General features: G+C 35.8%; 1 protein-coding gene across 11 annotated transcripts in view; it reads right to left on the bottom strand.

Moving 5' to 3' along the window:
* Positions 1–23,121, bottom strand: part of LOC127279996 (histone-lysine N-methyltransferase 2C-like) — a 27,601-nt gene extending 4,480 nt beyond the window's left edge. For 2 of the 11 annotated variants that reach the window (XM_051302674.1, XM_051302689.1), the window contains exons 1-26: positions 22,944–23,121; positions 20,997–21,182; positions 20,708–20,897; positions 20,454–20,630; positions 20,115–20,342; positions 19,772–20,015; positions 19,577–19,694; positions 18,578–19,494; positions 16,773–18,501; positions 16,527–16,691; positions 16,132–16,258; positions 15,837–16,051; positions 15,591–15,715; positions 14,027–14,785; positions 11,469–11,604; positions 11,267–11,370; positions 10,506–11,184; positions 10,256–10,432; positions 9,692–10,183; positions 9,070–9,606; positions 8,831–8,991; positions 8,321–8,473; positions 7,660–7,999; positions 7,388–7,575; positions 2,566–7,317; positions 437–1,835 (exon numbers count right to left, since the gene is read on the bottom strand). In XM_051302674.1, coding sequence (XP_051158631.1) covers positions 437–1,835; positions 2,566–7,317; positions 7,388–7,575; positions 7,660–7,999; positions 8,321–8,473; positions 8,831–8,991; positions 9,070–9,606; positions 9,692–10,183; positions 10,256–10,432; positions 10,506–11,184; positions 11,267–11,370; positions 11,469–11,604; positions 14,027–14,785; positions 15,591–15,715; positions 15,837–16,051; positions 16,132–16,258; positions 16,527–16,691; positions 16,773–18,501; positions 18,578–19,494; positions 19,577–19,694; positions 19,772–20,015; positions 20,115–20,342; positions 20,454–20,630; positions 20,708–20,897; positions 20,997–21,147 — 14,263 coding nt within the window. In that variant the 5' untranslated portion in view covers positions 21,148–21,182; positions 22,944–23,121. Of the gene's footprint in view, positions 1–436; positions 1,836–2,565; positions 7,318–7,387; positions 7,576–7,659; positions 8,000–8,320; positions 8,474–8,830; positions 8,992–9,069; positions 9,607–9,691; positions 10,184–10,255; positions 10,433–10,505; positions 11,185–11,266; positions 11,386–11,468; positions 11,605–14,026; positions 14,786–15,590; positions 15,716–15,836; positions 16,052–16,131; positions 16,259–16,526; positions 16,692–16,772; positions 18,502–18,577; positions 19,495–19,576; positions 19,695–19,771; positions 20,016–20,114; positions 20,343–20,453; positions 20,631–20,707; positions 20,898–20,996; positions 21,183–22,621; positions 22,641–22,943 lie in introns of those variants that run through there. The other 9 variants (XM_051302699.1, XM_051302708.1, XM_051302765.1 and 6 more) reach the window with 9 other exon arrangements.

The raw sequence follows: 23,121 nt of genomic DNA, 5'->3' as shown, positions 1-23,121 counted from the left end.
AAGAAAATAAAAAAATAATTACACAAAAGGGAAAACTAATGACCACTCAGAAATATCATAATTAAAAAATACGTTTTATCATTTTCATCATTCTTTTTAATAATAATTAATTATTGTATTTTTTGTCCCATTATATTGATTTAAAATTTTGATTTTTCCGACTTACAATAATAATAATTATTATGAATGACTAATAACTTGTTTACAAATTACTTTTCCTTTATCTAACTTCAAATAATTAGAATTATTTGTACACAATACAAATTTTTCCATTTCTTAATATAATTTATTTAGTTGATTGTGAGACTTGTTTATGAACAGTTCTATTATATTATATTTTTTTCCAAATTTTATTTTTTGTTTAATATTATATTAAAGCAGACTGATAAATTAAAAAATATTAAATAATTAATATATTATAATTAGAGGAACTAACCATTTTTGTCATCGATGGTTCCATCAACGAGCTCTTCTTTGGCAGGAAGAAAGTCTTTGGTATCGTTAAGTTGAACAGAGTTACCACCAGGGAGAACTTCGTCAAGAATTTCTTTCTTCACTTCCATCAAAGGCACTGTGTGTGACGTAATTGTACTTTGTGGCATCTGAGCTTGAGGACGACTTAAAGGATGAGTCGTCATCTGAGGCACTGACGGTTGTATTGTACTAACAACTGGAGACTGTTGCTGAGTCTGTTGAACTGGAGTTGGAGGTTTTGGAGGTAGAACTAATTGTTGTTGTTGTTGTTGTTGTTGTTGTTGAGCCTCACTAACAACAGCCTGCGTGATTGGAGTTGAAAATTGTTGAGCCGTTTGCACAAGATTGGAAACAACTTCCGAATTTGACAAAGCAGCTTTAAGAGCAATTGTCGTAACTATTGGTTTTGTTTGAACAATATGTCTGGCAACAGTGACAGGAGTCGTGGCTCTTTGTTGCACTTGTGTGACTTGAGCAATCACCTCAGAGGTTGATACAATTGAAGATTGTGATGAAACATTTTCCAGTGGTGTCGTAGAGCTTTCGGAAACTACAGGTGGTGTTGGTATTGTTTTAGTTACAGGTGGAGTTTGAATACCACCGGGAATTGTTAATGAGAGATTTTTAATATGCTGATTGTGAACTTGTTGCTTAGCTAATGTTTCCAATGATCGTGCAATTGTTTGAACGTTTAGGGAAGACGTTGTTACTGGTTGTTGCAAGGGAGAAACTTTTGGTGTTTCTTCCTTAAGTATTGTACTCTGCATTTTAGGTGTTGTGATTGCGTGTGACACGAATGAGGTTTCTTTTGTTAATACTTGCTTCGTGGGAGGCGTTTTACTCACTGGGAGTTCGTTTAATAGGGGTGGGAGTAAGGAAGACGGCGTTGGAGGCACGGGTCTGGCTAATTGAGCTTCTAGAGATGGGACCAGAGGTAAACTTGGTCCTTGACTACTTGATGATGATAGTGTTGTGGTAGCGCAGGCTGTGTTTTGCAAAAGTTGTTTCAATAAAACGTTTTGCGATTCCTCCAGTCGATGTGATGTTGCTCCAATTTTGTTGATATCAGAATCGAGTCTCGTTGTTGAATTCTCACTTGAATGCAATTTTGATTGAAGTCCATCTGGTTCTTTCTTGATTGTAGAGCTCATTGGTAACGCATCGGGTTCGACATTTTTACTGTCGATTGGCAATGATCCAGTCTTGAATTGTACATCTCCTGATGTTAATTGAGAATGCAATAGAGTTGGTGCTTGCGATAAAGTTGATTGTAAAATGCTGGTAGTAACATTAACTGGTGTTGTTGTTGCTGTTACCATTGGTGGAACTATTGTCCTGACACATTGCATTGACGAACTCACCTACAAAATCATAATTACATTATTATTGATGAAAATAAAATAAATACAAAAATTCATATTCTAAAACAATTATTAGAATAAAAAGAAATTATTAATTATTTGTCAATATTACTGATAAAATTGGAAAGTTATTTCTCAAAGATGAAAAATTAAATTTGTTTATCAAAATTCAAAAATAGTTTTCAATTAAAGAAATTTGTTTAACTTAATTCTTAATTGAATAAATGTTGAAAACTGTTCTTTGTTAAGATTCTTATCGACTGGAATGTCAATATGAAAACGTTCTTATCTACTTTTGTGAATTGGGGACAAGTTTTGTATACTTGATTAGAAAAAGAGTTACACATGAAAAGTTTTTCATAAAAGTCAAGACTTGGTTAATGTAGAAATAATAAAGGAAAATAATATTCTTGAAAATTGTAAATTTTAAAATTTCTAATTCTAATTTGTAAAACCTATTGAGTTGTGTGCAAATTGTTTGTTTATACTCAACTGTCAAGGATATAATGTTTCAAATTAGATTTTTAAATTGAGAATAATATTTGCTAATTAAATTGAATGTAACATCATAATTGATTTAATTTTTATATATTAATTGTAATTAAAATAATAACTAAAAAAATAATTGTGATTGAAAAAATAAAATTGAATTCAATGAAATTTAATTTAAAAGAAGAAGACCTAAAAAGCACTTTTGTTTAATTGTATTGAAATAAAATGGCCAACTCACCGCAGCGGAAGTCACATTAACGAGAACTCTAGATGGTACGGAAGAGCAGCTGGAGCTGACTTGCAGAATTGCTTGAACATTCTGCGCTCGCTGTATAGACGACGAAGGCATCACAGAACTTAATAAATTACTGGTATGAGTCAAATGTGTATTAGCTCTTCCAGCCATTGTTGGTTTCGCTGAATTAGTTCCAGCGAGCATTGCATTCAACATTGCGTTTGAAGTGATTGAAATTCCAGTTGGCCTTGGAGCAGTATTTGTTGGCGTATGAAGAGCAATTGTACTCGTTTGTGTTTGAATTCCACTAACAGTCACACGTAGAAAATGATCAGAGGGTAATGATTTCGCTAAATTTGACACTAGAGTAACAGCCGTATTGGTTTCTTTAATTTGTTGCGTATTAGTTGAAATAATTTCCGAGTCCGATTTCCCATGAACTGTGCTTGTTATAACAGGAGTTGTTGTTTGCAGACGATTTCCTTGAACATTCATTGATGATAAAGGAGCAGAAATGCTGCTTGTTGTTGCTGTAGTTCCGGATTTGGAATTTGATGTTGATGATGGAGACAAAAGAGTTACAATGTTTGTTGTAGTTGTTACGTGACTTTGTGAATGATTTGATTGATATGAAGAGAGAAGATTTCTCAATTGTTGAGATCCATTTTTAATGTTTTGGGTCAAATCGGAAGGTTTAGAAAGTGGAGAGTGATGGGAAACTGAACTTGTAGCTCTTTGTAATTGTGCAACTGTTACAACTGTTGGCATTATAGGTACTGTATTTTGTGTATTTGAGGATTCTCTTCGTTGGACAACTTGTGGAGTCTGCGGCGAAGTTCTTTCAGTTCGTTCAGTACCTGAAGTTCCTTGTTCCAAATCCGCTGATGAATCCTGAAGAATATTTGCTGGTAGAGTACCTGATGGAGTTGGTACTTGATAGTGCAGATTTGTTTTCTGTTTATCCGCATTCGCCATTTCGGGCTTCAAAGATATAATACCATCCAACAAATCCAGTATTTCATCTGGAGATTCTTCCATTAGAATTTTTTGCACCGCGGCGTTTTTCCTCGAAAATGAATTAGCGTCATTATCTCTATTCAATGAAATTGGATTATTGTTCGTTTCTGGCTCCAATCGGGGTTTTACTTTTTCCTGTTGTGAATTCTCCGGTTTTTCTTCGCGAACAACACTTTCGGTAACGGGTTCGGAATCATTTTCCAAAATATGAACAAGAGACTCGTTGTCCTCAGTGACTGGTGAAATGTGTCTACCTTGAAAGGAATTTTCCATGGTAGGTGGATTGGGATCTTCTTTTTTTAAATTTCTCTCACCGTTTGCAATATTTTCTGCAGGATTATGTAAAGCTGCGAGTTCAAGTTCAAGTTCGTCGGTGGTATTCGAAGAGTCGGGTTTTCTATCCTCTTTTGTTTCAATTTTTGGAGTTTTTTCAACTTCGATTTTTCGTTCAACACAATTTTCCTTTTTCTTTTCCTCTTCACGTGAAGTTCCAGCTTTTGAGTCGATTAACTTTGTGACAGGTTCTTTTTTCATTGCTTCAGGAATTAATATTTTTGAAGTTGACATTTGCATTTTCTGAATTGGAATATTAATTTTTGGGTTTATATCGGGTTTGATGGCTTTTGATACTTCCTCGATTGTTTTCTCTATTCCTGTTTTTAGTGAAACTGGTGGTGCATCAGCTTTTGAATCTTTTAAATACGTTCCTTTCAATGTTGCCTGAGTGAGTCGTGCGGCAATTTTCGCATCAGTGACTATTGATCCCATGGTTAGTCCTCCACGATTTTGATTATCAAATGAAGATGTTTCCTTTGATGTGTAGGATGCAAAAGTTGTGTTTGATTTTGGAGCAGGTTTTTCAATATTAACACTCGTGGTGGCATGAATGGAAGATGATTTTGCAACAGTGAATGGATTAGCTCGAGATGAGACAATTGTTACCGTAGATACTTGAGGATTTGTTACTGTACGTGGTACTGGTTCGTGGTATAATTTCGGCTTTTCTAAAATCGACTCAAGAACTTTTGTATCAGATTTTTTTTCAATTTTAATTTCATTTGTAATTTTCTCTTTTAATTTTTCCTCGATGACTTTATTCACATTTTCTGTTCGAATATTTTGATCTGGAATTTTACCACCTTTTGTTGGTATAACAGCTTGAGTTTGAGGCAAAATTGTGTGTAATTCTTCTTGATCGGAAGATTCTGGTGTATCAGTAACAGCAGCGAGACGTTTTCCAGTTTCAACCGGTTTCACAATATTCAGATGTAGATCTTTTTTATTCCTTACATGCAGCTGGACATCTTCATCTCCAAGATGTACCTCAGGTTGAGTTTCACTTGGTTCAAGTCCCAATATTTGCATTTGAAGATTGTGATTCTGATTGCTGTCATTTATGAGAGCGTTACTGAGGGAATCATTGCTGTCAATGAGAACCATGTCCTGGGCAAAAAGTCCGTTTAAAGTGTACTCATCCTGATTATCAGCCTCCAATGGACATATCACATCTTCTAGATTTGTATCTCCAAATTGTTCAATATCATTGATGTCATCATTGTCTCCCTGTGCAGCGGAACTCAAGGTCACTTCGGAATTAACAACATTTTTATCATCGTCATAGTCGGTTGTATCAGGAATTGGTTCTAATTTATCATTCGGACTACTTAGAGCACTATCGGTCAAAGAAGTTGTTGCCTTGGGTTCAATTGTAAGCGGGGATGTTTGCGGTGGAGTATGTGAGTCATCGTCAAAATCATTGTAATCCGCACAGACTAGAGAATTTTTAAGTGATGTTTTTCTATGCACGAGTGTTGGAGGATTTGGTTTTTCATCAATACTTAAAGTTGGCTCGGTTGTTTTGCCCTTGCTGGTCTCAGGTTTTGTAGACCACATGGGTGATCCTCCTCTGAGTCCCAATTTAAAATAGCCAAATCTTCCGAAACTTCGAGGCACCGGTAGAGGATTGACGGGATTATGTGGATTTCCTCCACCTCTTGAATGATCCATGGTATTTTGTTCTTGTTGTTGAATTTGTTGATCATGATTCATGGAATTTTGTGAATAATTTCCATGTGGAGTGTGAGGTGTATGTGGAGTTCGTGGTGTACCAGGATTTTCAACACTCTGAGGTCTGTCAGGCATTGCAGGACTATTTCCACTGGATTGTCTTCTTTGCATTTGCATTGGAGAACCACCGACCATTGGACTGCGAGGCATTGGCGAATTGGGTGTCTGACAAGGCGGTGGATGATGAGAATTATTCAATTGATGTTGAAGCATTGGAGAGGTAGATGGATGATTGTGTACACGAGAACCCATGGGACTTGGAGGTTGTGATGATTGATTAAGTTGCTGTTGAATCATTGGTGATCCCATTGTTTGGACTACTGGACTACGTGCCAGTGGAGAACTTGGCGGTTGTTGTCCGTAGTTTTGTTGCATTTGCTGATGAAGTTGTGGACTAGGAGAACTTACAGGTTGATTAACCATGGGAGATGTTGGCGGTTTCTGTAGCATATGCTGCTGTTGCTGTTGCATTTGTTGCTGTTGTTGTTGAATTTGCTGCTGCTGCAATTGTTGCTGTTGTTGAAGTTGTTGCTGCAACTGATGTGATTGTTGTAAAGGCTGTTGCTGTAAAGTTTGCTGTTGTAAATTTTGTTGTTGCTGTAAGTTTTGTTGTTGTAAATTTTGCTGCTGCAAAGTTTGTTGCTGAAGCTGCTGTTGGTTTTGCTGTTGTTGCAATTGCAGAAATTGTTGCCTCTGCTGCTGTAGAAGTTGCTGTTGCTGCTGTTGTTGTTGTTGCTGCTGCTGCAAGAGTTGCTGCCTGTGTTGGACCATCTGCAACGTTCTCTGAGTGATATTTTGTTGATTATCCTGTGGAACGACTTCATGTTGCTGTTGAATCATTTGCTGTCTGTGAAGCATTTGCTGATGTTGCTGCTGAGTCAATATTGGTTGCGATTGTGGTTGTGGACTGCCGAGTGGTGATCTTTGTCCATAAACAATTCCGGCTTGTAAAGTCATTCTAGGTCTTTGATTTATTTCTCCCACGGCGGGTGGACGAACAAAACGTTGCGTAATGCCGTGCATTCGAATGTTCTGATCGCCTATAATTTGTTGTGGTGATCGAGCATCGGTGGTGAATGCTCCGGGACTTGTAGTGAGTCTTCCGGTAATTACGGCTCGATGTTGTGGTGATGTCATTCTCGTGGCTGCTGGTACACAAATTCCAGGTGACGGCATTGCTCCAGGACTGAAGGGACTCTCATCACCTTGTGAGAGAGGAGTTCCAATTCTCGGAGATGGTTGCATATTGTGAGGTGACATTGTTCCAGGATTTGTTTGTGAATTTCCTGGACTGTGTTGTAACATGGGTGGATTTGGACTGTGTTGCACGATTGAATTTGCCGGTGAATGTTGAATCATCGTGGAAGAAGCACTTCCAGGACCTGGACTGTGTGAAACAAGCGCCGCTGGACTGCTGAGTGGTGACGAGTGTTGAGATGGTGACATCATAGGCGAGCATGATTCATTAGATTGTGGTTGGAGTTGACGTTGCTGTTGTTTACTGTGATACTCCTGCATCAGCATTCCGTGTTGTCGAGTTTGTTTTCTGCTTGCATCCAAGTGTTTTTGTAGAATACCTTGTTCGCTTGTTATTCGAATCAGTTCAGCGTTATCATTTTCTGTTAATTCATTACCTGATTTTCGCAACTGACGTTGTTTACTGTTCAGTGACTGGAATAAAAAAATCGATTAATTCGATATATAATAATTTTGATTATTACTGATTTTAATTGTTTAATACCTTTTTAAGTTTTCGCAGTTTCTGGACTTCAGTTTCATAAAACTTAAGTTGTTGACCGAGTATTTGATTCTGGTGATTCAGCCACTGCTCATACTGCAACTGTACTTGTCGATCTTGTTCAGTAATAATATTTTCCGGAGGTGCAGGTGGCGCCGGCAGTTGAGGAATATTAAACGTCACAATGCGTGCTAGAATAAATATTATTCAAATAAAGAGAAATATTAATTTATAAATATTCTTTTGAAATATAAAATCTCAATTCAAATACTAACGTTCAGGGGGTGTTTGAGTGGAAATCGGTTGTCTTGCAGCTTGAACAACTAATTTGCTCGGATCAGGCGTTGCTGGAGACCAGTTTGCACCTGGAGATGAAGGTGGTCTTGGAGCACAAGCTGGTCTTATGGCAGTCACTCCACCGGTGACAGTTGCAATTCCTTGAGGTGGTGAAGCAAGAGCTTCAGCTCTCAGTCTCTCAAATTCACTGTCACTCAATAGAGCTCCACTGGGTGTTGTTGTGTCAGCTTGTTGTTGTTGCTGTTGTTGTTTTTCTTGTTCACGCTTCTCTTGCTCTAAAAGCTCCTCCAGTAATAAAGGTTGCTCCTGTGAACACGACTGCTAATCGTTAATATCAATCCCCAAAATGGTATTTGTGAAATTTAAATCACGTTTCAACAAATAAATTATTACTTGCAATTAATATATTATAAAAAAAAGTGTCAACAAAAAGCATGCGAAAGCTTTAACACAAAAAAGTTTAAAATTTAGTATTTTTAAAATAAATAATAAAATATTTCGTATTTATACATAATTCATTAATAATTGAGTTGATATAGAATAAAAAAAAGTTTTTGTCATTAAAAATTGGTAGGGTTTGTGCATATTTTTCGTAAACAAGGGTGCACTTAATTGATTTAATGCCCGCGTCTTGCTCACCTGCAGAAGCAAAGGTCTTCGTTGAGGATGAGGTGACATTGATGGCGTACCGGTATGAACAATAGGGACCATGGGCGGACCCGGAACTGGCACTGGGTGCCCTATGTGAATTGGGGGCCGCGTCAAACCCCGCTCACCTGGGCATAGCCCCATCTAGACATGCACCAACACCAATGCATTGCATACACACAGGCCAAAATACCATTTTACCAGCCAATGTTTATATTGTTATTAAATCACTCATCTACATTTACACTCATACCGGGTTGTTTTTTTTATCTCAATTCTTTGCAAATATTTAATAAAAATTCTAGACAAATCGGATTAATTGAATAATGACTAAAATAGTATTTAATTTTTATTGAAGCTAAATAAACAATTTTATTTGCCAAACTCAACTTTTTAAATCAATGAATTTTCAAAATATTAGTTGAAAATTAGGTTAATGTAAAAATTAATTTTCAGGCAAAACTTTTTTCACTTGTGAAAAATAATTGATAGAGCACAAACCTGTATTGGTCCTCGATATGGAGGCGGAGGTCCTGGATAAGGAGGTGGTGGCGGTGGTGGCAAAGGCATTCGCGGACCGATCATATGACTGACTGACACTATTCTTCCCGCTACATTCTGAACTCCAGCGACTCTCATTCCAAGACGTTGATGTTGTTGAACTGTAAACGAAATAAATTGGAAATTGTAAGAAAATTATCTGTACATTTGTAGAAATTAAAAAAAGAAGAATGTTTTACCTTGCATATGCGTTTGAGCAATGCGTTGTGGATGACCAGGGAAAGTCGATGGATAACTGACAGTAACTGTGTTTGTCGATGTGACAACTCCAATAGTACCATCAGGTGCAAGCAATCGAGTTCCTGGTGCCACGGGTCTTCCCATTGCAGCCGCTGTTTGTAAGTGTTGATTCAATTGCTGTATTGCCGCTTGTGGATGAGTTTGTGGTATAACACCTGCTGATGGTTGAGAAGTTTGCGCCGCTGGTGCAATACCTTGCACCGTTTGTGTTTGCGTTGGAGCAGAAGTTGTCTCCGTTGGAGTTTGTACAGTGCTCGTGACAATTTTCTCATTCGATTCTGTATGCGCCGTGGTTGTTCCTCCCAAATCTTCAGGCTTAGGTTCCACTTTACTGTCTTTCTTCTGTTTCTCCTCCTTTGGTTCAACTTCCACTTGCTCCAGATCCAAATCAAGAATATTTGTCTTTCCACCTCCAGTTAAATTGTCCAACTCCGGATCCGCGTATTCCAAAATGTTAAAATCAGCTCCCATTTCAGCTGAAGATACAAAGTGAAACATTAGCAATATTTAAATTTTACTATCATTTATAGTTTAAATAAAAAAAATTAATAGTTTACTTACCAAGAAGTTCATCGTCATCTTCGCCTAAATCTCCTAATATTGCACTTACGCTCTCGACCTCACCCAGAGGAGCTTCTCTTTCTTGCTCGAGTTCCTCTAATTCGGCAGTGACATTATCTGGTATTTCGGAAGCTTCCGGTGTATTGACATTGGTTTCATTAACTCTAGTGGAAATGACAGGCGGTCGAATCATGCTTTGAGCGCCTAACATTCTTATTCCTTGACTGATCGCATCCTGACCAGCTCTTACGATACGCTGTGTTATTTGTCCTTGATTAGGTTCCGAAAATCTTTGCTGCTGTATGACTTCGTAATGTTCTTGAAGAGCAGCTCTCGGACCTGGTAATCGCTGGAGAACCTGATTACTTTGGAAGTGTTGTTGAGGTACCCCAACAGACACTGGTGGTCTTAAAAGTAATCTAGTTCGAGGATCCAAACCCTGAAGTCGTGTGGAGTCAAGTTTACCAGCCATCACGTGTCTTGGACTCACACCTGTTGATAAAAGAATTTTTATTAATAAATAATATAGAACTAATAATCGACTGAAGCTGAATAAATGCATACCAATAGGATTTCGAACGAGAACATTTGGTTGCGGCATTCTTGGTCTCACGATTCCAGGTGGCAACGGTTGTCTAAATGTTCCTTCAGCCGATTTTCCTGACAGTTGAGGATGTTGCGGTAATTGTATTTGTCCGGGTTCAAATTGTTGAGGTAACACATCACCAGGATTTTGACCATCTGAATAAGAAAATTTTAATTGTGAAAGTTGAATTATCTTTGGATTTTTTCAAATTGTTTGAAAGAAAATAACCTTGAGGCCAGGAAGCACCATGAGTTTCAATCTTTTTACTGAATTGTTGCCTCTGAAGAAGATCTCTCAGCTGTCGATTGACCTCTGGTTGCTGACTGAAAGCCTCGGTTGATTGTGGTTCGGATCTTGTTTCTGACCTGGGTGAAGGATAATTCGAAACCGGAGATGGTGTACCGGGTTGACTGATGTAAGGATCAGGAGTACGTGACGGAGCATAGACATGTGTGGTGGAACGATTATTATTAGCATTAAAAACAGGACGTGGTGTACCAGGTGGTTGGGTAAAAACGTCATTTCGCGGTGACGTTGCATACGTTGGGGTATTGACAATTTGTGATCGTGGTGTTTGAGAGCCTTGCGAGAATGCTTCGCTGTTTTCGAAGCGTTGAAAGTGCTCTTGAGATTGAGTGGAAGCAGGAGATTGTGGAAAGTCGTGAGGCGATTGTGGGGCTTGAGGTGAGAATGGCGATGGCGGTTGGGGAAAAGCTTGAGGAATTCCAGGCCTCACGACATTTCCCATTGGTCGCATTCCTGTTGTACATGTTTGATTCGGTAAACGAGGCATACCTTGGAGAGGACTTTGCGGTGCCATGCCGCGAGTAACTTTTATTGGTGGTGCAGCGAACGTGGCACGAGATCCTGGCGAAGCCGAGGCAATTGAAGATATTTGATTTGCATCCTGCAAGAAAAAAGAAATTTTTTTCATTTCCTAGTATTTATTTTTATTTGAAAAGTGTAATAAAAATAAAAAAATTAATTACTTGAGAAGTGGAGACTTGTAGTTGTGTAGTTAATCCTGTTGTTCCATCCTGGTTCATAACTGGAGTTCCATCTTCATTAATTTGCCTGTGTACTCTTGCCATAGCTGAAATATTATATTCTAGTTAAAAGGAAATAATAAAATATTGATATTTGAATATGTAATTATTGAATGTTTGAAGAATTTTGCCCATTTTTTCTTACCATGAACACGTTGCTCGTGAATAACTTGCTGTTGAAGTTGAGCTTGTTGTTGACGCAAAGCTTGAAGTTGTTTCCATTGTCGTTCTTGTTCAGCTTCACGAGTCGATCGGTCCCTGTTTGTAAGCCTTTCCTGCTCCTGTTGGGAAAGGTATCTGTTAGTATGAGCCTTCACCTGAATAGGCAGCAATAATTATATCTTCCAATTGAAAATGATCAAGAACATTTTATAATCTTAATTTTTTCGCTACATTCAATTTTTTTCATGATTAGAAATTAAAAAAATAGATCAACAAATTCAGTTAATTTTTTAGATTCATAAATAAAATTTAAAAATAAATATTCACATTTGTTTCGTTTTTTAAATAAAGATACGTAAAACGGTTCTTGCTTTCTAATTAGAAGATATAATTTGTTCAGTGTCCTAAGCCATTTTAGATAGAGCATGAGTTTTCTGTGAGGATTAGTTACAATTTTACACCACACACCGTAACTGATACAGAAAAATAACATGTTACAATAAATTAATAAGACCAGCAAATAATTGAAGAGCCGTATTGTGCGCAGCAAGTCAAAGAAAACAAATAATTAACCACCACCAAAAGAAATATAAAACATTGAAAAAGTATACATAAAAATTCTTTTTTCGTATATAAATGAATGTGATTAAATTTCTCAAAATCGTACCACACAGTGTGCATGCATTGTGTTCAGAATAAACACATGAAAACTCAATGGTATTTTATATATAATTTCTTTTGTTACGATAATCAGTATTTGTAGCATTATGAGCTCTATTTATTTGATTTTTTTTTGTAGTTGTAAAGCGTGTATTACGCATTTTGGTTAGCTCAAGAATCTAGTGCAAAAATTGCAATTATGAGTGAATTGTGAATTTTTGCAGATTGAAGATTGATGCTTTTTTTTGTAAATTTTAAGTTTGATAAATAATTCTACCTGAAAATAACTGAAAAATGTGATTATAATTTGTGTTATATGAGTATATGAGAAATGTTTTTTTTTCTTTTTTGGAAAAGCAGGAAATTTATCAAACGCACACATCCAACTAAAACTCAAAAGCCAACGACATATTCTTACATTCATATTTATGAAGCATCCGAAACAGAAAAGAAAAAAATTAAAGAGAGAATGTGAATTAATAACAAATATTGAAAATAATCATTCATAACGTTACTACAGAGAGCAATACATTTAACTACGTCCACCTACGAAAAAATTGTAAACAGCCAAGTACTTAGTTTAAGTTTAGTATTAATTTTTTGAAAAAGGATTTTTAGATTTTGAGGAGGAAGTTTTGAGAGTTGAGGAATTGAAATTTTTGGATTTTTGGTTGTATCGTTTTTTTGTGTATTGCCAGATGTCTTTAACATGCCATATATATATAAGGAATATGTAGATATCTACCACTGATAAATCATAAATAAAAAAGATGGAGCCAAAAAAGAAGGTATTTTTTTCAACAATAAAATTGTCGCCAGCGAAATTTTTATAATCAATCATAATATAAACATCAATTTTTCAAGGAAATGAAAGGCTAATAAACTCTGATCATTCCAAGTCATAAACACATATATAGGAATAATGAAATTCAACTTAAGGATCATTGCAATAATGCAATGATAAGAAAAAAATTCTAGATATAATGGTTGCCACTTAAGAAAAAGGAATATTAAAAATTTTGTAAGAAAATAATTATAAAAATAATAACGTAAAAAAGAAATAAGAAAAATTAATTAAAAAATTTTTAAATATAGAGTGCTATAAAAAGTTTTAAACAATTAAAAACTTTTGGATTTTTAAATTTAATTTATTTATTTTACTCTAACAATAAGATAAATTAGAAATAATTCTTTTAATTGGAAGAAAATGTTTGTTCAATTCAAATTGTCATTAATTTGCGTGGCAACCACGAACAGATGCGAAAATGTCAAATTTGTCTCACTTCATATTTTATATTTGATAAAGACACTATTTTCATTCATATCTATAATAAATATAATATTAACTATATTTTAGTAAATATATAACAAAAAAAATCTTTTTAAACTGAGTAATACAAATAAATGCCTAAATAAAATTTTTTCCATTTGCCTAAAAAATTACGATTAAATAGAATTTTCATCAACTTACAGATTTATAATTTAAGAGTCGTATTTGATTTGTAATTAATCATGAAAAAAATGATGAGAAAGATTTCGATTAAAATTTGTTAAATACTATAATGTTTAACTAATTAAAATTTTAATAAAAAAATCATTAAACATTTTTCAGTCCATAAAAAAATGAAAATTGTGTCAATATGAAATATTGTGTGACTCGTGATGTTTGAAAGTCTCTAAACGAACCGATTATTATGAACAAGTTCATTAAAAGACAAAACAAATCACGTATTTTCGCATTGTTAAAAAAATAAGAAAACCGTCGTATTGGACAGTTTAAAAAATGTTAAGAAACAAAGAGAAACGGAAGTACAGACACTAAAATTTCGATCGGATACTTTGGCACAAGGCAAGACATTAGAGGCACAATAGGTGGCTCACCATAGCCTGGGACTGTACAGGTACAGTGTGAATAATTGCAGTGGGTGGCGGATCGTAGTGCTCCTGGCAGAGGGAAGGGAGGGTGCGCATGATTTCAGATGGAGTGAGCACTCTAATCTGATGATCAACGGAGGATAATTGGCGAACAGGGCCAATTCCTACCGTAACAGTTGCAGTAGTGGGGGAGACCTGGGATACGCTCTGGCTGTTAACGATATTACTTGTACTGATTGTGACATGAACAGGTGAGGGACGTTGCTGGGGTGGTGACGTTTGATGTTGCCCTTCACCGGCGACCACGTTGCAGTAAGAGGAAGCAGTTGTTGTTGTGCAAGACGTAGCTGGCGATTGTGCAATTCTAGCCGAACCACTAGCAACTTCTTGGTGCGCCAGACTATTAATGGAATTTATAGAATTGACAGAGCTGGGTCTAGGTGAAGAAGAAGGGGTTGTGGAAGAAGTTGGGGAAGGGCTCGGAGAACAAGATGTTAGCTGCCTCGGCGGTCCTTGTACCGCACACACCTCCGCTAGTTGACCACTGCTTGTTGCTACTGCTACTGATGATCCCACTGTTGACAGCAACTTCTCCTGAGATTTATCCCCATCCACGGAGGACAAAAGACCAATTTGCTTTTGACTGGTGACCATTGGAACTACTGGAGGAACTTGAGCTGATGGCATTGTTGTGACAGGTTTGGTGGTGATGATAGGTGCGCTTGTTGCAGTGACTGGGTTCGTGCTTGGTAAATCCTTGGGTATCTGTCGGTTCAAGGGGTGCCTCGTTCACACACTTTTATCATAATAAAATTCGCGACTTGTCTTTTTACACAAGTTCGCTAATGTATCTTTTTTTTTCTTAATAGGATTACAAATTGGGTTAAATAGTCGCAAAGGTTCTAAGAGGATTCAAGGTGACATTCTATTTATGGGGGGTCACAAGAATTAATAAAAATGCCTAGTTTCGAAAAGGACTGCTTCTCTACTCAATATAGTTATGTTTACAAGTCGACACGTATGGTTAGAGACTGGTGTTTTAATTATATTAATTTTTTACTATTTTTCTATTTTTAACAATTCAATTAAAAAAGGAATTTATTTACAAAATTACTCGAATAATTAAGAATTTTAAGTTCCCTTGAATTTATGTTTTTTTTATTTAGTTACCATCATTGTTTTTTTAAAATTTGTATTATTTCAATAAGTGAAAGGTTAGTTTCAAGAATTTTGGAAGAAAAATGTGAAAGACTTGTCAGAAATTTTCTATAATATTTCGCACAATAATTTTTAATTAGTTAATTATTTTTAATAAATTTAAAAAACGAAAATTATGAGAAATTAAAACACCAGATTTTTACACTGACGATAAAACATTGACTAACGGTAGATATAGCATAAATACAACGGGCGAGCTGTTAGTCTGACTTTTTTTGTTAGCACAGGACACCCTACGCGATAAAAACGAGACTTTCAAGTCATATATATATATATTAAAATAAAATAACAGGACTGATTTTTCAAAATTAAATTATTGAATTGTGACAATTAAAAGAATTCCAACACTTACCTGTTGTGTTTTCTTCATACGATTTGCGGCTCTATTTTCTCTCGCTTGCGTTAAATAGGGAGCTTTTGTTTCCGCGGGCAGAGCACGCCATTTTTTCTGAATTTGCTTATGACGATCAGGCCAAGCTAGAGGGAAAAATTAAGAAGTACTTAATAATTGTTTTATAAAAAAAAGTTACTAATAAAAGAGATTTCCAAATAATATAAAAATAATTTTTACTCTCTAAAATAGAAGCAAAAATAATACCTGGAAATTCAGTTTTCCACTCTGGATGATTAATATTGGCGTAAAGGACCATTGAGATCGTAGCTCCCGTGCCTAGAACTTCATCGGCTTCCATCTTAGGATTATTTCCTCTTTGGTTATGCGGAACACCAGAATTTACACCAGCTCCCTCGTCCTCAGGATTAACCCATGGACTCGGTGGTTCCGAAAAGGCAGGACTAAACTGTTGTGGACTACTACAAATTGAAGATTGAAATTAATTTTTTATCTAACAAGTTTCAAGGAGAAAAATATTTTTATTACAAAAAATACTTACTTGCTGTATTCAGAATGATAGGGCGAGGGAGGTGGAAAACTCATCGGAGAATTCAAATTATTCTGTCCAACAGAAGGTAGAGAAGTGGAAACTTGAGGTCGTGCCAACTGCAAACTTCCTTGTAATCCTTAAAAAATGTAACGTTTATTTATTAGAATACAAAATTAAGTGAAAAAATAAAAAGAAACCTTTTTTTCAAGAAACAAAACTGAATATTTGTACCTTTTTGAAATAACATTGGGATAAGGATCTTCTATCAAAGGAAGGAATCTTCAGAAGAGGAATCTTCCAAATAGGATTCTATATATGGCCGAATCTTTGTCATTTGAAATTTCAATTAAAATATACAATATTCTTGAGAAAAAAATTCTATTTTCCAATAAATTTTACTTTACCTGGATGTGGAGATGGTGAAACTAAAGGCGTAGAAGGAGCAGAAGCATGTGGCGTTACTTGAGGCTGAATCGGAAACACTGAAGATTCTTGAGATTCTTGAGATTCATCAGTAAGGACACCCTTAAAGATTTCTTCCACGTCTTTGCTGTCCATATTTGGCAATCCTATGAAGATATTTAATTTTTTTAATACACCGACAATAATTAATAAAATTAATGATTAAATAGAATAAAAAATACACTTACCAGTATCTCTAACCATAGACTCCAAATTAAAGTGCGGACTGAGGATATCAGTCAACTCATCCTTCGTAGAACCTTGAGCATCATCCAATTCCTCTAAGGCTTCACTAGCTTTAGCCAAATCTTCATCAGGCTCGTTCATAATCGTATTAACTAAATCACTATCCAGTAAATCACCAGAAATCGGCAGTATATCACCAAGAGCTTCAGGATCACTGGCATCTTCATCCATCATCTCTTCTCTTTTAATATGCAACTCCATTGGTATTTTGATTTCCTCTTTTTCCTGTTTGGCCTTGACTTGTTGAATGGCCTTAAGTTCATCTTGTGACAATTGAATGGTACCAGTATTGTGATTGGTTTTGTGTTCATTGTCGGAATCACTGCTGCTTTCCAGATCTTTGTCTTTGGTTGTGCCCATAAGAACCTTGCCGAAGAATGCCTCTTGCATATAAGAAGGAAAACATTCGGAGAGCTTAGTCTTTGGTTTTCTTCTCTGAGGCTTCCTGCGTGGTTTGTCGTCTGACAGACTCATTATTCCCTCGGGAAGCTTCTCTCCATCTCCTTCCTCTTCTTTATCTCTTCTCGTTCCCCTCAGCCTGACAACGAAACCGCCAATACCAAGTTTTTGTAAATTTCGTTGACGTTTTCTTCTCAGAACCGTTACTCCATTTTCAGTAGTATAAATACTGAAACCTTCAGGCGGTGGTTCACCACTACGTGGAGTCCACGCCATTCCTTCCTTTAAAACTTCATTCGGTTCATCTTTCACGTCGAGAAGTTCTAGCTTCCCGCTACCATCGTCCAAGGAATTATCATGACTTCCTCCAGCCACCACAGACTCAATGGTTGCCATTATGTCCGCTTCTTTATCAACCACTGGCAACTTTCTTCGTTTCTTCCTCGTTTGCTGATGCTCGAATGTTAACGATTTAATGTGATTCATACCCGATTCCGATAAATAGACACCATCGACTAAATACTGTTGAGGTGAAGGCTTATAATGTTCCGGACTCCGAGTAAGTGGAGGTGGTGATCGAGGATATTTAGGTTGTGGTTTCGGCAAACTACGTAGTATATGAGGCGGTGGTTCGTCACTGGGGCGACATTGGGTGCAATTATAACCAACTTCAGCACACTTTTCCGCATCGTCTTCGGTTTTAATTGCATCACAGGAACAGTGGAGCCATCGTTGACACTGACTACACTGGATTATTAAATCACCTTCAGTGTAAGGCTGTTGACACTCGAGGCAAATTGTATGTGAAGCGCAAGGTCCACACTGGGTGTAATTCTTCTGCCAACTACAATTAAATCCTGGATTATCTGAACCGCAGGTTTGACATTGTGCACACCATTTGCATTTCCAACTACCCTGCGGCACATAATCCAATGGTGGTTCCAAGCAATAGATGTGATAGCTTATGTCACAGTCGTCACAAAGTATCAAACGACCCTCGTCGGTTTTTTCGCCGCAACCTTCACAAACTGTACAGTCGAGACAACGCCAACCTTTCTGCAAAATTACTTTCGTGACTTTCACACTGGCACAGTAAGGATGATAACATTGTCCGCACTGTGCACAAGCTATCAAACATCCCTCTTGATCTGTCCCAATAGCTCCACACATCACACAAATGTCTTGTGTTAAAACAAATTTATCCTTCGCTGAACACAAGACCAATCTGTTTTCTACTCCTGGCTCGTCCTCCTTTGACGAATCAGACATACACTGTTAAATAAAAAAAAATCATTAATATATAAAAATTTAGAAACGATTAAATATTCCACAATATTAAATACTTTACCTGTAATCCAACACCAGGCACTCCAAAAATACCCCTCATTTTTGCTTTTGGTCCCCTTTTACGGCCAAATTCGTTCATCTTTTGCCGCTTTTGATACCCGTGTTTTCCCATTCCTTTCGGCCGTCCAACAACGCCACCACCAAATCGTTTCTTAGCAATTTTGGAAGCGCAAAATGGTTTTCCTTTCCCCATTCCCATCGGATAATAAGACTCATCATAACCACCAGTATAATCATACTCTGACGAATCACCATCATAAAGACTGTCTTGAGATCCAGTTAAACTCATATCCAATCCATGGTCATCTAAACTATCTTTACGTTTCATAAGAGCTTGATTTTTACAATTCTTACAAACATATTCATAATCTGGATTTTCTTCTTTCCTTTTCTGATAAGTATGGGGATCCGCATCAGGATCACATGTGCCGTGAACAAATTTTTTACATCCATTACACTGTACCATTTCTCTATAGGCGGCTGCGCGATAAGCCTTTCGACAAAGTGGACACGAGAATCCTTTATTTCTTTGCTGATAACACGAATCACAAACAGTATATTGGGCGTGCCATCTAGAAGATAGTCCAGCGCCTGGAGTACGAGATCCACAATCCGTACATATACGACAACATAAACATTTCCAACCAAATTTTGGAATTGACGTAACAATTGGTCTCATACAGCCTGGATGATATGCCTTATCACATCTTTCACAGACCATTACTTTCGATACGTCTTCATGTTCTCGACACACCTGACATACCCGACAAGTTGAACACTGCCATCCTGCACGAACTCCTGGTAATAGACGCAAACCAACACAAAGTCCATGATAGTGCTGATGACAACTTGAACACATCACTAGTTTTGAAACGTCTCCCATTTGACCACATATCATACAGCTTACGTCGAAATTTACTGTAAAAAGGAAAATATATATCATTGATGGGGCCATTAACGTCCTTAAGTGATTTTAAATTAAAATTTTTTGAATACTTACAAAGTCGAGGGACTTGGTCGGAATGAATATTGCAGAATAATGATAATGTAGTTTTTTCCTGAAAGCAACTAGAAGCAGCTGAACACGGCAAATGAAAATAACGATTGCACGATCCCACCTAAAAATAAAAATTTAGTTAAATATCACCTTTGTAACCAAATGAATTTAATTTTATCAAAAAAAAATTTTTCTTACTTTACAAGACAATCCCGCTCCATAATGAGAACAAGAGGCACAGCGACGCGAAGAGGCTTGAATGACAGTGGCGCTTATAAGTTCGGGTGTTACATTTTGATTATTGCTAGACCACACTGCACAAGAAAAATGAGCATAAAAATGTCCAGTTGGCTCAAACAAAATTCCAACATCTGGCTCTTCCGAATAGCCAACTATCGTTAACTCTTCTATTGGTTCAATGAAATTGGTAACATTAGGATTCCTGCAATAGAAGTAAAATATAAGTTTTTTTTAACACTCGTTCTGGTTAAATTAATTTTAAATACAAAACAGAATATATTAGAATTTGATTACTAATTACCTGCATTTGGCGAGACTTTTTTGCCTACGACATGTAACAGCTCCTCCAGGTCCAATCATGCGCGGACTCTTGTCACCTGGATTAATTATGTCTAACGGAACTTCCGAATCTTCACGAATCGCATTCTTCATGGGAATAAATCCTTCAGGCAATGTATACCTGTCCATTTTTCCTTGACCCAATTGACTTCGTTCTCCCAAATTACAAAAAGCGCACACTTTTCCTGGCCTGTAACAATCAAGGAGATTTTATTATATATGCACAAAATTTATTAATTTTATTTAAAAAAAAATTGATTTAAATTAATTAAATATCAGATTAAAAATACAATTTTTTTACCATTGCTCTAAAAAATTAGGTGGTTCATCAGGAGCTGGCATTGATCTGTCGGTACCGGAAGTTTCACCACCATCTCCTTGTCCATCATCGCCGATTCTAAGAGGACTTGGTGATTCAGAATGGGTATCATCATCTTTGCTCTTAGTACGACGAGGCATTCCTCGCGCATAGCCAAGCCTTAAAAAATTAAAGAAAACAGATAAAATATAAATATCGTATTCAAAAAATTAAATAATATTAATAATTATAATTACCCTTTGCCTCTCGCGGATCCTCTTCCAAATGATTTACGAACTCCAACACCTCTGATAGATCCAGGAGGACGTTCTTTACGAGGTCTTCCTGGACCTCTCCGGATGTTCAAAGGTTTCCCACTGGGATGAGGAAATTTTTGATACCTTAGTGGATCAGGAAACGGTTCATCTGGTATGACCGCGCATAACACTGTAAAAAAATTTTAAAATTATTTTACATTCCCTTCAAATTAATTTTTTTTTACTTTTTAATGCTTTCTTTATACTTTTTTAAAAATAAAATACTAACTGTTTCCAGAAATAGGAGCTGGACCAAGCATTTGGTCGGAGTTGGCAGGGGAAACTGGGATCCCTGCAGTTTCCTCATCTTCATCTTCTCCGTCAGAAGCTTCGTCAAGCTCCATTTCTTCTTCTCCTTCTAGACGCTCTTCATCATCCATGGCACTTCTTATGTAAAAAGTGTCGTAGGCTTTTTCTGCAATTTTATCAAAGAATTTTTATTAATATTTTGAACTAAAATTATAAAAATATTTATAATTAATAATAATTATTATTATTTTTTGTCAAAAAAAAAATTCTCACTATTTATACACAGAAATTTTGTATTCAGTGATAGATTATGATAGTAAAAAATTATAATAATAGTGTTATTTTATTTAATTAATAAATTTTAGTTAAGCCCGTAAAAAAGTTTCAAATTATAATTTAAAAAAATACAAGACAACCCTTTAAAACTTAGGGGAAACAAAATGGAGATAAAAAGGCCCTTTTGTTTCCTGCGCATAAACTTCGCGCAGAGAACTCACATGCTGTGAATAAATAAATTAATTAAATTCTTTTTATTGCATTTCATTAACTAAAACTTAAAAAACCTATTTAATTTATAATAAACTTATTTTTTAAAGTAATTTTTCTAATCATCACATTTAAATAAAAAAAATTGTTTTATCTTCACGGATTTCAATCAAGGAAATGGAATTTTTTTTTGACATTTCAGGCAATAAATTAATAAATTTTTATGTTAGAAATCTATGTAGTAATTCTCTTATCATCAGAGTAATTGCTGATCTGTTCAATTTTGTTTGACGAATTGCGTTAATAATTAACTTTCAATCGAAAATTAATTATAAATGAATTATAAAATTTACTTTATATACATAATTATAATTTATAGATGTTTAAATAAATAATATTTTATATAAAATGTGATTTATGTAAATAAACTAATACTCTAAGAAAACATGTGAAACACTTGTGCCTTTTGGAGTAAGTATCATACAATCAAATGTTTTGTCAAATCATTAATTTTTAACAATTAATTTTTAGTCATAAACAATTAATTAAAATTAAATTAATCAAAATTGAATAATTTTGCATAAAAAAATTGCTTAATACTTTTATCCTATGCAATGATCGTTTAACAAACATTGACGTATAGGCGATAGGCAAATTCAAATTAACTTTATATTTGGAATTACGTAAAGAGAAAAAAATGTATTAATTTTTTCAAGTTATTAGAATAGTAAAAAAATGCACGTACACCAAAAATCATGTATACATAAGGCAATTATAAAACTTATGGCACTTGAAAACATGTAAAATTTAATTGATGTTGAATCTACTCCAAAATCACAAAAAAGTAAATTAGTAACGTTAATTAAACAGAAAATGTAATAGACAACTGATGAAAGAGAGAAAAACTTATGTAGCCGTCAATGTAGTAGCAGAAAGTACAAGTCTGGATTTATCGCGAAGGTTTTATAGTATCGTCATTTTCGCGTTGAGCTATTGTTTTGGAGTTTGCAAAACAATGATTTTCACTGGAATTCTGTTTTTCCACGAGTATTTTGACAGAAATCAAAGAGATTAATTTGATTCGCGATTTTGTTGAGCTTATGCCGTTGATATCCTTACAGGTAGCGCTCGGTCACGAAAGGATGGCGTGCCGCCCCACAATCTTGTTCCCATCCTAAGGTAACACGGTACTCCAAAACACTAGAAAAAGATTTTTCACCGTAAAAATTATCAATGATTACATTTTAAAATTTCACATTAACATAAAACAAACGGTGTTCCCGAGGCCGCGGTTCATTTAAAGTCTGTCAAACTGTCATCAAACATAAACGATTTGTTGGCTAGATTTCCGAGCGCGAGACACGCCATTGCTGTCAGGGTTTGCAGGCTGTAAACACACACCCTCGAGAGTCAAGATGAATATTTTGGAGCACTAACTTACCAATTAATGAAGCATCCTTCGAAGCCTCATGATTGATTCACGCGCACTATTACTAAGGTTTTCCATGTATTTTGCACAAGTTGATCTGATAAACATTTTGTAACAAACAGAAAAATGTCAGAAAACTACAAACGGATGAGTACACGCCGGGTGAACCAGGGTGAAACACCAAGAAAGT

The sequence above is a fragment of the Leptopilina boulardi genome, unplaced genomic scaffold (assembly GCF_019393585.1).
Source record: "Leptopilina boulardi isolate dan_hultmark-lab unplaced genomic scaffold, ZJU_Lbou_2.1 LbouV2_112, whole genome shotgun sequence".
In the NCBI taxonomy this organism is placed as follows: Eukaryota; Metazoa; Arthropoda; class Insecta; order Hymenoptera; family Figitidae; genus Leptopilina; species Leptopilina boulardi.
Note: the sequence above shows the minus strand (reverse complement) of the source record. Positions and strands in the feature narration are given on the sequence as shown.